This window comes from Phallusia mammillata, chromosome 1 (genome assembly GCF_965637545.1).
Source record: "Phallusia mammillata chromosome 1, kaPhaMamm4.hap1.1, whole genome shotgun sequence".
Lineage (NCBI taxonomy): Eukaryota > Metazoa > Chordata > Ascidiacea > Phlebobranchia > Ascidiidae > Phallusia > Phallusia mammillata.
In genome coordinates, this window is record NC_137252.1 from 16,528,085 (window position 1) to 16,541,931 (window position 13,847).

Below are 13,847 nucleotides of genomic sequence, written 5' to 3' on the forward strand. Positions count from 1 at the left end.
TAGAATTAATGCTTGTTATTGTGACAATAAATGAGGTAGTTGTTTTTTTGACAAAGAAAAGTAATTTTGACAATAAATGTTTCTCAGAAATGTGTTTATGTTACAATCAATCGCTTCTGATCTGATCATATCTCATTTTGATGACTTTTTAACTACTTAACTATTTCTTTATTGCATAATAAATGAACGAATAAAACTTTATTGAATGGTTATTATGTACGTAATCCGCAACTATTGATTATCAAGTAGAAGTATTTTTTGTCATCACATGTCTAAAGTGGCATGGTTCAAACAATAACGGACAACCAGTGGGTAAAACGTAACAGTAACACAGGTGCAACAATAATCTCAACTAAATTAAAAGCTGCGCTTTTTTGCAGTTTTCTCTTTCCTTTGGAATTTATTTTTTCCCTTTAAACTTTATTGTTGAGGTAATTTTCGGATTTAAAATTTGGCTGTTACCTTTTTCTGTCATTCTTACTATGTGATGATGATGGCACTATTGTTATTATGTTAACAACATTCAACAACTAAGGTGTAAGATAACAAATTACTTCTTTACTTTATAGGCACCGTAAAAAAGTTTTTAGGCAGTTGATGCATATGTTTGCTTGCACCGATTGAAGGTTTGCCTTGTACTGGCCATTGGCCAAAACATAGGCAAGGAACATTTACATAAATTCATCCTGCAGTATTTGGATGTACTGTGAATCGGATCAATGGCCATTGAGTTGAAGGAGGGTGATTATGCTCTTCAACAAAACAATGCCAAGAAAATTGTCCTTCAGTTTAAATTAACTGACTCTGCATTACGTGCAATTGAGGATTTCCAAGAATCGGTAGGTTTTCTAGCAATGTGCAGGATGTTTTGTTTAATCTTTTCAGCACCTTTTATATGTTTGCCTTTCCAGTCAGATAATTATGTAGCATTGGTCTTAGTTTATATACCTGTGGTTTGTCTCCCAAACATTAACAAATTTTGATCATTTGTTTAACAGGGTGGTAGAAATGGAAGGCCAAACATTCGCTTTGATGGAAACCAAGGGGTTAGTTTAATCCTATCGATTGAAACTTGGTGTTGTTTGAAAACTATGTTCACATTGTCAAAGTTTTCTTTGTCACCTATGGCTGATTTTAAGATGCTTAAATTGGTTAACACTGTGACAAAATACACATGAAGACATAGAGATGTACATATTGTAGGAAAATTAACTAATTTACCTTGTTTTAGCTTGGATTTTTTAAAACTGTTTTAACAAGCCTACAGGCAGTAAATCTAAATTTACCCACAATTAAAGTTTTAACATTGCTTCCTGTCAGCCCTCCCCCATATGTTTATTTTTTGGGTGTACATTCAGTACTTGTTCTTCCTGTACATCTTTGTTTGCAAACTGTTAAAAACAACTTTAAGCTGAAAGTGACAACACTAAAACAACTTTTATTTCTGTCATAAACTAACAATAAATCGGTTTTATGGTTAAATTGCTAAACTACCCACCATAAGTTATGCAGGTAGATTGTTGACTTATATTGGTGTTGTAAATATGACTTTTTATTTGAGTTATAACCCACTGACTGTATGTTTACTTATATTTAAAAGTTGACTTCCTAAACAAATTCCATTCAATGTGAAAAAATAAAATATTGTTTTCTAATGTAGTACCAAATCCTGTATGGTTTGCAGTCTATTTTTTAATCTGTTTTACTCTTGTATGTATGTATTTATCAATAATGTAAGTTATTCTGATGTTTTGTGGTATTATATAATTATATACTTGCTTATTTCACAGGATTCAACATATATATATATATATATATATATATTAGGGTCTTATTACTTTTTTATTGCAGAGTATTCAAATTCCAGGGACAAGTGAAGGCGAGGCACAGAACTTTAAATTTCAGTTTGCCTCACTCAATCAGTCAGCCGCCATAGATTGCCTGCAGCAATATAAAACTAGGTAAGTTGGGCTTTAAACATCATCCAATCTACACAAGAAAAACCCGCCAGAGCAACGGTATTTGCTCCCAAATCAGCAACCGAAAAGCACATTTTGTTTGGTCTGGCTACAAAAAACGGCCCAACGGCAGAAGGCCTGAATAATGTGTTGTGCTGCATTGATTAGTGATGCGTGACGGACGCAACATTCGTCACGACCACACTTCACGTGTTTGAGCCTGTCAAAGATCGAACTACGGTGCGTGTGTTGTTTCCGGATTTTTTGTCATGTCTCCTTTGCGCATCTTAACATTGGCAATATGGTCAAGCTAAAAGCGAATTCGGACTCTTTTATTTGGTATTTAACCCGTTGCGAGCAGCTGTACTGGTAAATAAAGCCTGGCGTCAGCGAAGAAAACACGACATTGCAATTAACCCATAAAAAATTAATCAAAATCTTGCTAGTTGTTACAAAAATGCGGTAAATGATGTCTAATGTAAAGATTTAAATTTGGGAAAACAAATTATGTTGCGGCTTGATATTTATGCGTGTTTTGAACGCAGAGACCCGGTTGGTCGAATCTCAGTGCTGGGTGCGATTCAACACAAGATCACCGTAAATGCCACAGACGACAGTTACAACGCAACCCGCAAGCGTATGACCTTGGTCAAGGAACAGGAACAAAAAACCAGGTTAGTGTGGCCCACGCACTTTCTGTGTGAACAATCAAATACTCCCAAATGTTCAGTGTTGTTTTGGGGGATTCCCACAGGTTTTATTCATTAGTGGGGACTTTCTAGGTTGTGACAAATAACCGGAATGGTTCTCTATTTGGGACTAACCGATTGAATACAAAAATTGTATGCTTTTGTAATGCTTTATGTAGCTTCTAAGATTTACAAAACTTGTTTTTTTGTTTTAAGTAACCGACACTTTGTACAGAAATCTAAACTGTATGTTTGCTGTATAAAATAAAAGAGTAGGCTACCGACACTACATTAAACATGACTTTCATGCTGTTAAATATATAATTGAATGTTAGAATTTCCGTCTAATACCCTTTCCGGCTTCTTTTGTGTCTGGTTGTTGCGGCCGTAGGTCATAATATTCTCCTTAACGTTTCCACGATTATTTGGGGATTTAAACTCGCGAACTCGAGATGAAGTAGTTATCAGATGTCTATTAGCGCGTCGACGCCACAATCATTACCACCAACTACTTACAATCTTGTGAGCCAATCAGTCTCTGTTGCGTTAACAACCGGCCCCGGGGGCGAAACAACAGTTTATTTTAGCTATCCACAAATAACAGCAACGTGTGGTCAAGTGCCCTGTAAACTGCACTCCACGCATAAGCTGTACAATTGTGCAAGCATGTTCAACGTAACATTGATTACTGATGTGGTGGTGTGCAAAATCAACAACAATCAGTTAAGCCTGTTAAGCGTTTAATATAAGTGATAACTGTGCGTACAATGCCCTTGGTTTAGTAACACACAATTGGTGCTTCGAAATGAGGTTATTTACTGACAAACCCAAAATACTTTTGATATTTGATATTGTGGAAAGAAGTACTTTGTTAAAGAATGAAATTCGTTCATGACTCCAATCACTCCGTGACACGTTCCAAAATGTAAGCTGAACAAGACAAATCGTTTTACCAACAACTGCGTATTTTGCACAAACATGTCGTATCTAGTTTTCTTTTACGTTATAGCGGGTCGGTTAAAAAATATTTTCACAGTAAAAAAAATGTATTTTAGCTGAATTAAAAAACACATATGGGCCAACCAAAACAGCATCATATAAACGCATTCGGTCGAAATTTCCAACCAAAACTTCAGTGCATGACTGGTTTAAACCTCTTTCACACCACTCCACCAAAACCAAGAACGTATGTTAATGGCCGAAAAGTGTTGACGCAATAGCAAATATGCGCTCAGCGAAGTGCACGACCGTGCCAAAAAAAATCGAAGTTTAAACTTACTTTCCATATGATCTGCGCGACAGAAGAGTCTTAGCGTCCTTATGTCAAGTCAGTTTAAAGGCAATTTGTCAGACTTGACCCAAACAGGGCAGGCCTAAGCCCATGTATTCATGACTGATGACTGTACAAACAATTGTCCCAAGCAACAAGTGTTTGTCATTAGCCCTTGATCCGAGAGGGCGCTTGTTTGCACCAGCTCCTTGCCACTGCATGAATGCAGCGTATGGAGAAGTTACGTGCTGCAAAGGTCTGTGCATTGTCCTACTGGGACCGTTGCGTTTTATGTCCACCAAACCGTACAACACAATACGTTTTATTGTCTTTTAAACTGCCGTGATTTGTGCTTACAATTCAATATCACTGCGATGACCTACTTTTGAAATGGTTTTAGAAAACCTCGCCCGGAATTAGAAATATACTTTGTAAACTTGAATATAGGCATCGTCGTCCACGCTAAGTACAATTGCAACGACGTAACCTTAATTAAACTGATTTAAACATTTCAATTTTGAGCCATATCGTATGCGACTTTGTACATTTCCACATATTGGAATCGTTTTTGCATGTTGCATATGTGTAGTCGAGCAAGGCATGAATAAAAAACTTTCACCTTGTTTATTTTATAAAAACGGGAGTTGTCTGTTTAATTTTCTACGATATTTTTAGTGTGTTTGGAAGTTCAAAAGGTCGCTATAGTTGGTTAAGGACAACTTACATATGAGTTTTCATCATTTACATACTAGTATGCGTGACTAAAGCTAAATATTTCTGGCTTACATTTTAATTTTGTTTCTTGCAGTACAAAGGTCATTAAGCAACCTTCGAGTTCAAAGCTAGGTGAGTTTTTTCTTTCGTTCAGTCGATATTTTCCGATTATTGATTTCTGTTTGTCGGTGGAAAATGACATTTATTTTTATGTACGTGATAACGCGCCCTGGGTACAAAAAAATAGCCTATGTAAATGGGTGTCGACGTCTGGCAGACAATTTCGGTTAGTTTCGCAATCTTTGTGCTGTTTTATATGGTTGTTTTCCTTATGATAAATAAATCCATGGACAGTTAACAATCAGTAAAAACGATCGACATTGCTAAATGCGACATCACTTTGTCTATGTTTCGTATATAATTAATAGTTTCTGCAAGTTAAAGTTAAATTATTCAACGTGTAAAAAAACTTTTATATTGCAATTCTAATTGACCTAAAATTTCCAGGCAAAAACAAAACAGTGCGGCGAGTGATAGACCAGCAAGCACGTTCTACTTCATTCACTCACGGTCGAACGGCAACGCCACCTCCCAGCCGCCACACGACCAATCTCCCGTATAACAGGTTTGTTCGCCTCTACCCTGTCACTGTGTGTTTGCAATGCTGCACAAACCATCTCGATGTAGTACAATGCATTTCTGGTTAACACAGTATGTTGTCGATCATGTACATTTTGTTTCACACTTACTGTAGATAACTAACATAATTTAGCAATTCCTATACTGTACAAAGGCCTATTTAGTTATCTCTGAAGTCTGCAAAATACATTGTGGTACGGATTACCATTGTTACGTCAACACCGTCATTTGTACGTCATCAGATCGTTGTCACCACACACTGCCTCACATCGGTCAGAGTCTCCAGTTTCGAGTAGTGGAGATCTGGCTGGAGTTCGAAATAAAACGAAGCCTGTGTTGTCCTCATTAACCTCCTCGTCCACTACCTCATCACAACAGAATTTCAGTAATAGCGGAAAATCACTTGAGTAAGTAAACAGGCTTACAAACTTTCTTATATTACTGCTGGTGTCAGAACGTCGTGTTGTCGGCTGAATTAAAAGAAAACGAGGTCAAATAGAGAATGTTAGCAAAATTTTGGCATTTTTTGACCCTGAAAACAAGAAAAAAATTAGTTTTTGACCAAAAATACAAAATACTTTGAAGTTTTCGAAAAAGCAACAACATGTGAGTGGCATAGACGGTTTTATGCTGAGCTCAATGAAAAAAAAAGAAAGTTAGCGAAATTGAGAATAATTGAAACCTTCATCAGGTAATAATACAGACAAAAATATCGATCACTGTGGAAAGTGTACGTGCCTGTCCACGTTATGTGTTATCGATCCCATTTATGCACGATGTCCTCGTCACTCTTTGGGCCCATGTTAAACACGCTTAGTGTCATTTTAGCACTGTCAGGAGACTATTATTTCTGGTAAAGGTAGCCGTGACGATGTTTCTTTACCTAATTATCTTCCTTTCGTTTCTCTCCATGTTTTTCTGCATTTTGTGGGAACAGCGGTTTGCAACCAAAACTGTGAAGTGCTTGAACTTACGACTTTGCTGTTAAAAGTACTTCAAGACGTAATTTTCTGTTTGTATAATGGGGCGACAATCTTTTTTTTTGGCTGCCAAAGGCAGTTCGGACATTAGTTGGAAATACATTTCGATTTCAATTCCGTTTTGACGTTTTTTTACGTTTGAAAACGTCAAAATTTATATAATTAGAAGCCTTCCAACAGTGCGAGTGTTTTTGCAGTCGTATTTATATCCAACCCTATATCGATCGCTATGGTCGTCATCGAGTGCAAACAAACGCACTTCCCAGTCAATGAATGTATTTTTGTCCTTTGACAAATGGAGCTGTTGTTTGCAGGTCTCTTGGTCGCTTTACACGTCATACTTCCATGTTAGTCCATTCTCGATGCAAACAATAAATTAAAAATCGTGAATGCTTGGTAGACCGACTCAGGTCGTGTTCCAAGTATCTTGTTTTAAACATCGATTTGGGTGCCATATATTAAGACATACGTAAATTCCCAGTTTTTCTTCTTAGATGTTACCAACTGTGTTTATTCTAAAAATTTACTTGAGCCTAACGCTTAGAAGTTTGTCAACCTGTAACAACGGTTAAAACTTTCGAGACGAGTGAAATTTAATACGCTTATGTCATCGTTTCTAACATAAACACATTTATAAATTACTAACGCTAATGCTACGAATAACATTCTGTTAAATACAAATACTCCAAGGACTTCACTGGTGTAACATTAACCCAAAGACCGCTAATTAACGCGATTGGACCTTAGTCCTACGCCACAGCATTATGCTAAAGTGATTCTTGTTCAACATTGATTGGTGTCTTTTTGGGTTTTGCTCTTGCGCTGGAGTCGTCAAGTACCAAAAAAGTTAACCACTGATCTAGGATGCGCCCTTTCTGCGTATTTAAATGATATGTTAAAATGCTCTCATGGCCTGGGTTTTCTGTACTTCCGATTTGATAATTAACAAATGCATGTCATAAATCATGAAATGTCGTGTACTTCATTGCTTCACATATAAAACGGTCGTCCATTACATATTGTGCATCGACTACCAGCAGTAAACAGAAATGTCGACAATATCAATAAACAAAATAAAACGTATTCTATATTATGAATAAATCAAAATTGTATTTACATTTGTTATTTTTGATAATTTTTACTAATACAATTCTTGCAGCACCGATGCCTGTGAATCTCATGTGACAAATCAATCAGCTAATATTTTTCACTAATGTGTGAACAAAACCTGTTGTTACCACTATGTTGTGATCATACAGCGTAGTCAGCGTCTAATTTCTGGTTCTGGCACTTTAGGTCGTTCGTTAAATTACTGTTTGACATTGAATCATGTTTTGTCGTTAATCACAAAATGTGCAACAGCAAAGTGTCTGTTAAATGTTGAATAAATTTCATGAAAAGTTTTTTTAAGCATTGACCAGTTCCAGCACAGCGTATACTTGATTGGCTGATGGCACCACTTGAGTACATACACCTTTTTCAAATGAACAAACATTTTCAACTGATTAAAAATGTATTACAGTGCTGCTAGTTTTGTGTTTGTTGAAAAAAATGCTTTTGGCTGAGTATTGTAGCGTGCAACGTTAATTGCCGCATTTTCTGTTTATCCTGGTAGCCCGTATAACTCATTTCGCAGGAAAATAAAAGCGGCCCAACTTGTCCTATTGGGAAGTCGTTCATCCTGCCTAATTCATATTAAACTCCCCGCAGGATCCATATTGCACTGGGATTTATTCGCTTTGCTGCAGTATTGTGTTTGTTTATGCCGATAGAGTGCAGTGTTCGGCAATTGTATGCTACCGTACATTTAAATAGAATTTGTCCAGTCAACTTCTAACCCACAAAGCCACGAATAATAATGTACTGTTGCACTGGTGTATGTTAATGAATAGTGTATTATTAATAGTGTGCTGTACAGAAACATGAAATGCCAGCTTCGTTTGTGCGCCTGCAGTTGTGGCAATGTAAACATTTTTTGTCATGTTTGCATCAACTCTTAAATTTATTTGCAGTGAAACCGTAATTCATTTGTTGGCACCGCGACCTCTTAAACACCAGGAGCTTGTGGTTCGACTTAACCGGTACGGGGCAACCCCTGATCGGACCAAACTCCAGAATGTTCTTCAGCAGGTACGTGCACCTTATGTTTGAAAACACCCACAAATTCGATCTTTTGACGGTGGTTATCAATTTCCAAATCTTCCTTTCCCTGATCTTTGTTCACGGCTGTGTTTGAAGCTGGTCTCCACTTGCATTAAATGCAACTTTGCACAGTTGAAGTACTAATTTGAGAAATTTCTTTTAACGTGATTTGACAGATATTACGTCACGATTTGATTAAGGATAAGTTGTCTTGGATCTGATCAGGGACAAACCGACAAAATTGACGTCAAATTGCGATTGTCATGTTGATAAATGTATTGCCTGGGGACATTGTTTTGTTCGTTTGTGATATTTTTGTTCTAAAACTATTTTTTATGTTGCAATATAAGTCGACTATTTCATACTTTTTACTTAAATGAATTAAGCGGACAAAACTCACACATTCAAGACAAAAATGTCACGTTACTTTGTCCTAACCTAGAAAATGTTTACCCCATACAGCCACCGCCATTTTTCAGGATTTAAATTACAAACGTTTCTTTTAAATTTCAACATACCAGACTGAAGTGACACTAAACCAGACTGAAGTGACACTAAAAATTTGCCAGGCAAAACAGGTAACCGATTTTTTTTGCTGATGTAGAGTAACCTGTGTGTTGAAATTAGTCTCACGACCCGTAAAAAATTAACCACCTTATGACGTAGGTATCCACGTCACGGACGGTTGGCAAGGGAGAGCAGGAATACTCGCTCAACAAATCCATGTACAACGAGGTTAAGGCTGACTGGCAGGGATATACTGATGACGAAAGAAGCGCAGTGCGCAGGTAATTCCCTTAATTCGAGGACACGTTTTAAAACTCTGTATTTAGGAGCATTCAGATTTTAGAGGCACGAAGGTTTATTGGCAATTTTCCCTTCATGTACACTCCTGGCGCTAATAACAGAGTAACATGCCACTTCTTAACCTTACTAAATATTGACAATTTGGAATGAACTGAAATTACATAAAGTTATTTACTAAAATACAGAAAACTTGCCGAAATCAAGATCGGTGCTTCGGAAAACCGAAAACGTCCGCTTCAAGTGTCCGATCCCGCAAAATCGAAACCCGAATTCCCGGGTTTGTCACCCAAAAATAGACAAGCTGAAGACGAGGCCAACTACACGAACCCAGTAAGGAAAAAGGCGCGGGTTTCGTATTACCATAAAACTAGTCCAACCTCCGGCGGGAGACCGAGGTCCGTTTCCCCGCTGGAAACCGGCGGAATTCTTAGTCTCAATCCGACCTCCGTATCAACGATAAGCAGTAGCAGCATTGTGAACTTGGATGATTCAGACGCGGGCGCTTTTGGTTTGGGCAACGAGCGACCGAGCCCAAAGAAACCACGCGTCGACAACCGAAGATCTCCGCTTGTAACCCCGCCGTTGGAGGGATCGATCCCCGAGCCTGACGCGCGGACGAACACAGCGACCGAGAAAGCCAAGAACGGCGAAATTTCTCCCTTGCGGCCGATTCAACGAACTTCAAAATCGCGAAACAGGAGATTGGATAATGACCAACAGAGACAACCGCAACATACTGAACGACGAGATGAAAAAAATTCTATTCGCAGCATAGGTAAAGGTAAAATTTTGTAAGAAATGGAATGCAATTTTGACTATACTATATACTGCCATTAAACAATCTAGGTTTTGAAAGATTAGTTGTAAACACAAAAAAATGATTCAAAAATGATGCCACACGTAGAACTGACTACCTATCATACCCTATAATTGTACATATGAAAGTAGTATTGATAGTTGGACAACTTGGTCCACACTATTTTGTTTGACATATAACAACTATTATGTGCAGTTTGTCAGGTCCGGACGCCCACGACTTTTTATGCAAATGCTGTAATGTTTTTCTTCTAATGTGACTTACAGCTTCGAAAAAAAACATAAATCGAAATATCACACTTATGTAATACTTTTTAACGTTGGCAAATAAGAATGTGTAAAACGAGAAATGGGTGTTTCGTAACATGAATTTAAGCTTATTTTCAACAACACGCTATTCCAATAGTATACAATTTCAGTTTGGTAGCCCTTGTTCCAACTTGCTATGCATTCACAAACCTTGTTAAATGACTTACGTAATTACGTCCAGATTTTGTTTTGCGTTACTTCTGTAATTAGTAATGCTGTTATATTTTTTTGAAAAGGCCCATCATGTTTGCAATACACAGATCCCAGGCTCGTGTTTAAATCATTTCCTAGATAATCCTGTTTAAAGTCTTAAGTGCCTCAAGCTAAATTGCTGTATCACTAAACGGTTTCAGCTGGGTGTGTCGAATTTGCATACAACTTGATTATAAGCGGTTGTGATTGACCTTCAGAATCATGCTCATTTGTATTTCAGCTGAATCGGATGAGAGGACGAATGAAGGAGACGAATTTGTGCGGTTAGTTAAGATCATTTAATGATGTCTCAACATTATTTAAAAATGACGTGTATCGTTGACTCTTTATCTAAATAGCATTACCTTAAAATTTTATTTGTTTGGTTTCTTTCTGGTCAGAGTGAGATTACTCCTGTTAGTTGCGCATAGTTTTTCCCCCGAATTATCAAGATGCATTCTAACGCACTATGCAATAATTAGTGATACTAAGATAACTTAAACGTGTTTTAACTATATATTATTAAACTGTCTGCCGATTTTTCAATCAACTAAAAAACTAATAGCATAACATGGTTTTTCCTTTTTGCAAATATATTGAATGTGCCCCCAGGAATCTGTATATAATATTGTTACGACGCATATTAATTTCCTACTACTTGGAACTAATTTTAACATGATTGCCTGATAATATAGTAGCTTGCCGATTTTTTAATGATGGCGGTGAATTACATATTTTTCAGCAAGTACAAGGCAATCAATTATTCAGAACAACGTAATCAGTACAAGAAGGATTTCTGTGCGGAGTACAAGGAATATCTTCGTCTCCACGAGAAGGTTGGTGTTTTCCCATTGCGGTGTTGAATTGTGACGCCATAAACGTGATGCCGGCGGGCGTTCGAATGGGCACGGGAAATACTTGACGTTTGCGATCGGCGCCGCAGTCTCTTTGCTCATATGGCGACATGTAATCAGCGGCCTCAATATATTGCCAACTGCAAGGAATTAGTGCTTGACTTGTCTGCACTGTATTTATAGCACTTTGACGTATCCGCGGAAGGCCGGTGGCAAATTGCGCCGAGTTATAATCGGTTATCGGGCAGTGGCTTTTTATACCAGATTTAGTGTCACGATCTGATCATGCTTGGATATTCTTGGTTTCCTGGAATAACGTTTTATGTCGTATTTGTCCGTTTTAAAGCATCAAATCGGCAAAAAAGAATTTCACCAAAGCAATAATAGATGCTCGATAACACATGTTACCAACGGATATATTCTGATACAACAGTCGTACATACATCTGCCCTTGGATTGGTGTAAACAACAACAACGCGAAAACGTTGGACTATTTTTTTTTCAACTTTACCATGCTGTGTACGCCCTTCGATACCCCCGGGCTGATGCGATAATCGAGATGTGCGTTAAGCTCTAAATTGCCCTCGATAAACTTTCCTTCCAATTTCGAAGCCCGTCTCTTCACAGGTGGCTGGGCAAACGAAACGCTTCGCTGACTGGCAGAAACAGATCAACCAAGAGGAGAAGGGAACTGCGCAGTATAAAAGCATTGCGCTCAAAGTGCTGGATGAGTATAAAAAACTTAAGAAGGTAAATACAAGTTTTTTCTTCATATTTGGTAGTAAAATGACCAAGGATAAACTAAAGAAATAGTTATTTGAAATCTTTTCCCAAATCCGTTTTCCTTCGTGATGCATAAAGCTCTATAATGGTGGGCAGGGGGCCACGGGCTTTGAGGTTACTGTGGGTCACAAACTATGTAAGGTTTAAAGCACTGGACAAGATTTAAATCATGTGTTGTATATTTGCGTGTGTGAAAGCAAAACTCTCCAACCCGTGTTAACAGCTTCTTTAAAGCTTTTACGCACAACTGACAAATTTTAAAATAGAAAAAAAGGGTGCGTTTGATGTATACCATTTGACGATGCAAACACAAACAGGTGCATGCAGGATAAAGGAAATATTCTAACGCAATGGTTTAAGTTCGTTTCTTATCTACAATATTTGTCAACCCGCAGGACGATGCTTACCGCAAGGATTACGACCGTTTCCAGTATCTTCACCGTAAGCTTAAACATATCAAGGATCTTGTGCTCGACTACGACCGACGAGAGGCAACGCGGTAACCACGTGATACAAGACGTCGGGTTCACGTGACCCAAATTTGAGTGAGGCCTCACCACTGGTTCTTGGGTCAGATCTAAAGTGTTACCGTATGGAACGTTGTTGCTTACTTAAAAAGTGCCTTTGTGTGTCCGAAACTGTTCAGCAAAGACCGTTGTGTTGAAGTTTTTTCAAGTTTCGTCTGTCACATCTGCCTTATCTTGTATCGAGGCGACAGAAATTGTTGCAAAAACGCAAATCCGAAAATATAGAGACTCATTTTTTGTATTGCAGCTGAGCAAAATAACGCGTCGGGCAGCAAATATTAACCGTCGCGGTCTAACAACCGGCGTCGCAGATCAACGACACTGTGACCCTGTAGAGTAAGGTCATTACCGTCTTTCACCTTTCTTTATTTATTGTGACCGTTTCCCAGCAAATGTGACGAGCAATGTTAACGACAAGTGATTTCTGTGCCAATTTGAACTGTTTTTCAACATACTGATGGTTGCTTTGGATTTCTATTTAGGTAACCCAAAAATATGCAGGATTCTAATTCTCGTTCAGGGCAATTTATGGGTAAATGTTTTGTTTAAGATTATATTTTGATACGATTTCCACAAATTTGCCATGAAAATTTCACTACTCCTCACTAAACATCAGCATTTTGTAGTTTCTGAAACGCTGCCATTCTTCAGCAAAGCGCCATTTATTTAGTTGCAAAAGCGCACCATCTTTGATATAGGGTATAAACATGCCATCAAAATCGCTTTTGGTTTATACCTAACCAAAAGGAGGTGTACGTGTACACATGCTTTTGCCGTTATAAAACGGTACTATACTAAGCTTGCAAGTGGTTTGGTTGACTTTGTGTCGCAGTGTTATGTCATGAAAATGGTCACGTGTGGTTGTACACACCAAACCAAGGGTTACTTTTTTACCATCAAATGCCGTAAACAAAATACTTTGTTGTTAAAGTGGCTGCCTGCATTTCTTAGACAGTAAGTATATATCGACCAGCCACATTTGCCCTATGCTGGTATTTCGATATTGCGTTGAAAAAGAACAGTCTTTTTGCAACTGGGTGTTGGTAACGGTTCAATCTTTCGTTCGAGCCGACCACGCCAAAGCCACGCACAAGATCCAGTCGAATGTTTTTGTCGCGCTTTTGTGTAATACACACAGTTCCGACTTACAAAGATTTTGTGAACAAG

General features: G+C 38.0%; 1 protein-coding gene across 1 annotated transcript; it reads left to right on the forward strand.

Moving 5' to 3' along the window:
- Positions 1–548: 548 nt before the first annotated feature.
- LOC145224160 (RNA polymerase II elongation factor ELL-like) lies at positions 549–13,832 on the forward strand. The gene is made up of 14 exons (XM_080090602.1): positions 549–839; positions 999–1,046; positions 1,852–1,961; positions 2,504–2,632; positions 4,726–4,763; positions 5,139–5,256; positions 5,513–5,677; positions 8,263–8,380; positions 9,059–9,180; positions 9,385–9,980; positions 10,758–10,800; positions 11,259–11,352; positions 11,998–12,120; positions 12,549–13,832. The coding sequence occupies exons 1-14, from the start codon at positions 720–722 to the stop codon at positions 12,654–12,656; spliced, it is 1,932 nt and encodes a 643-aa protein (XP_079946728.1). The 5' UTR covers positions 549–719; the 3' UTR covers positions 12,657–13,832.
- The last annotated feature ends 15 nt before the right edge of the window (positions 13,833–13,847 follow it).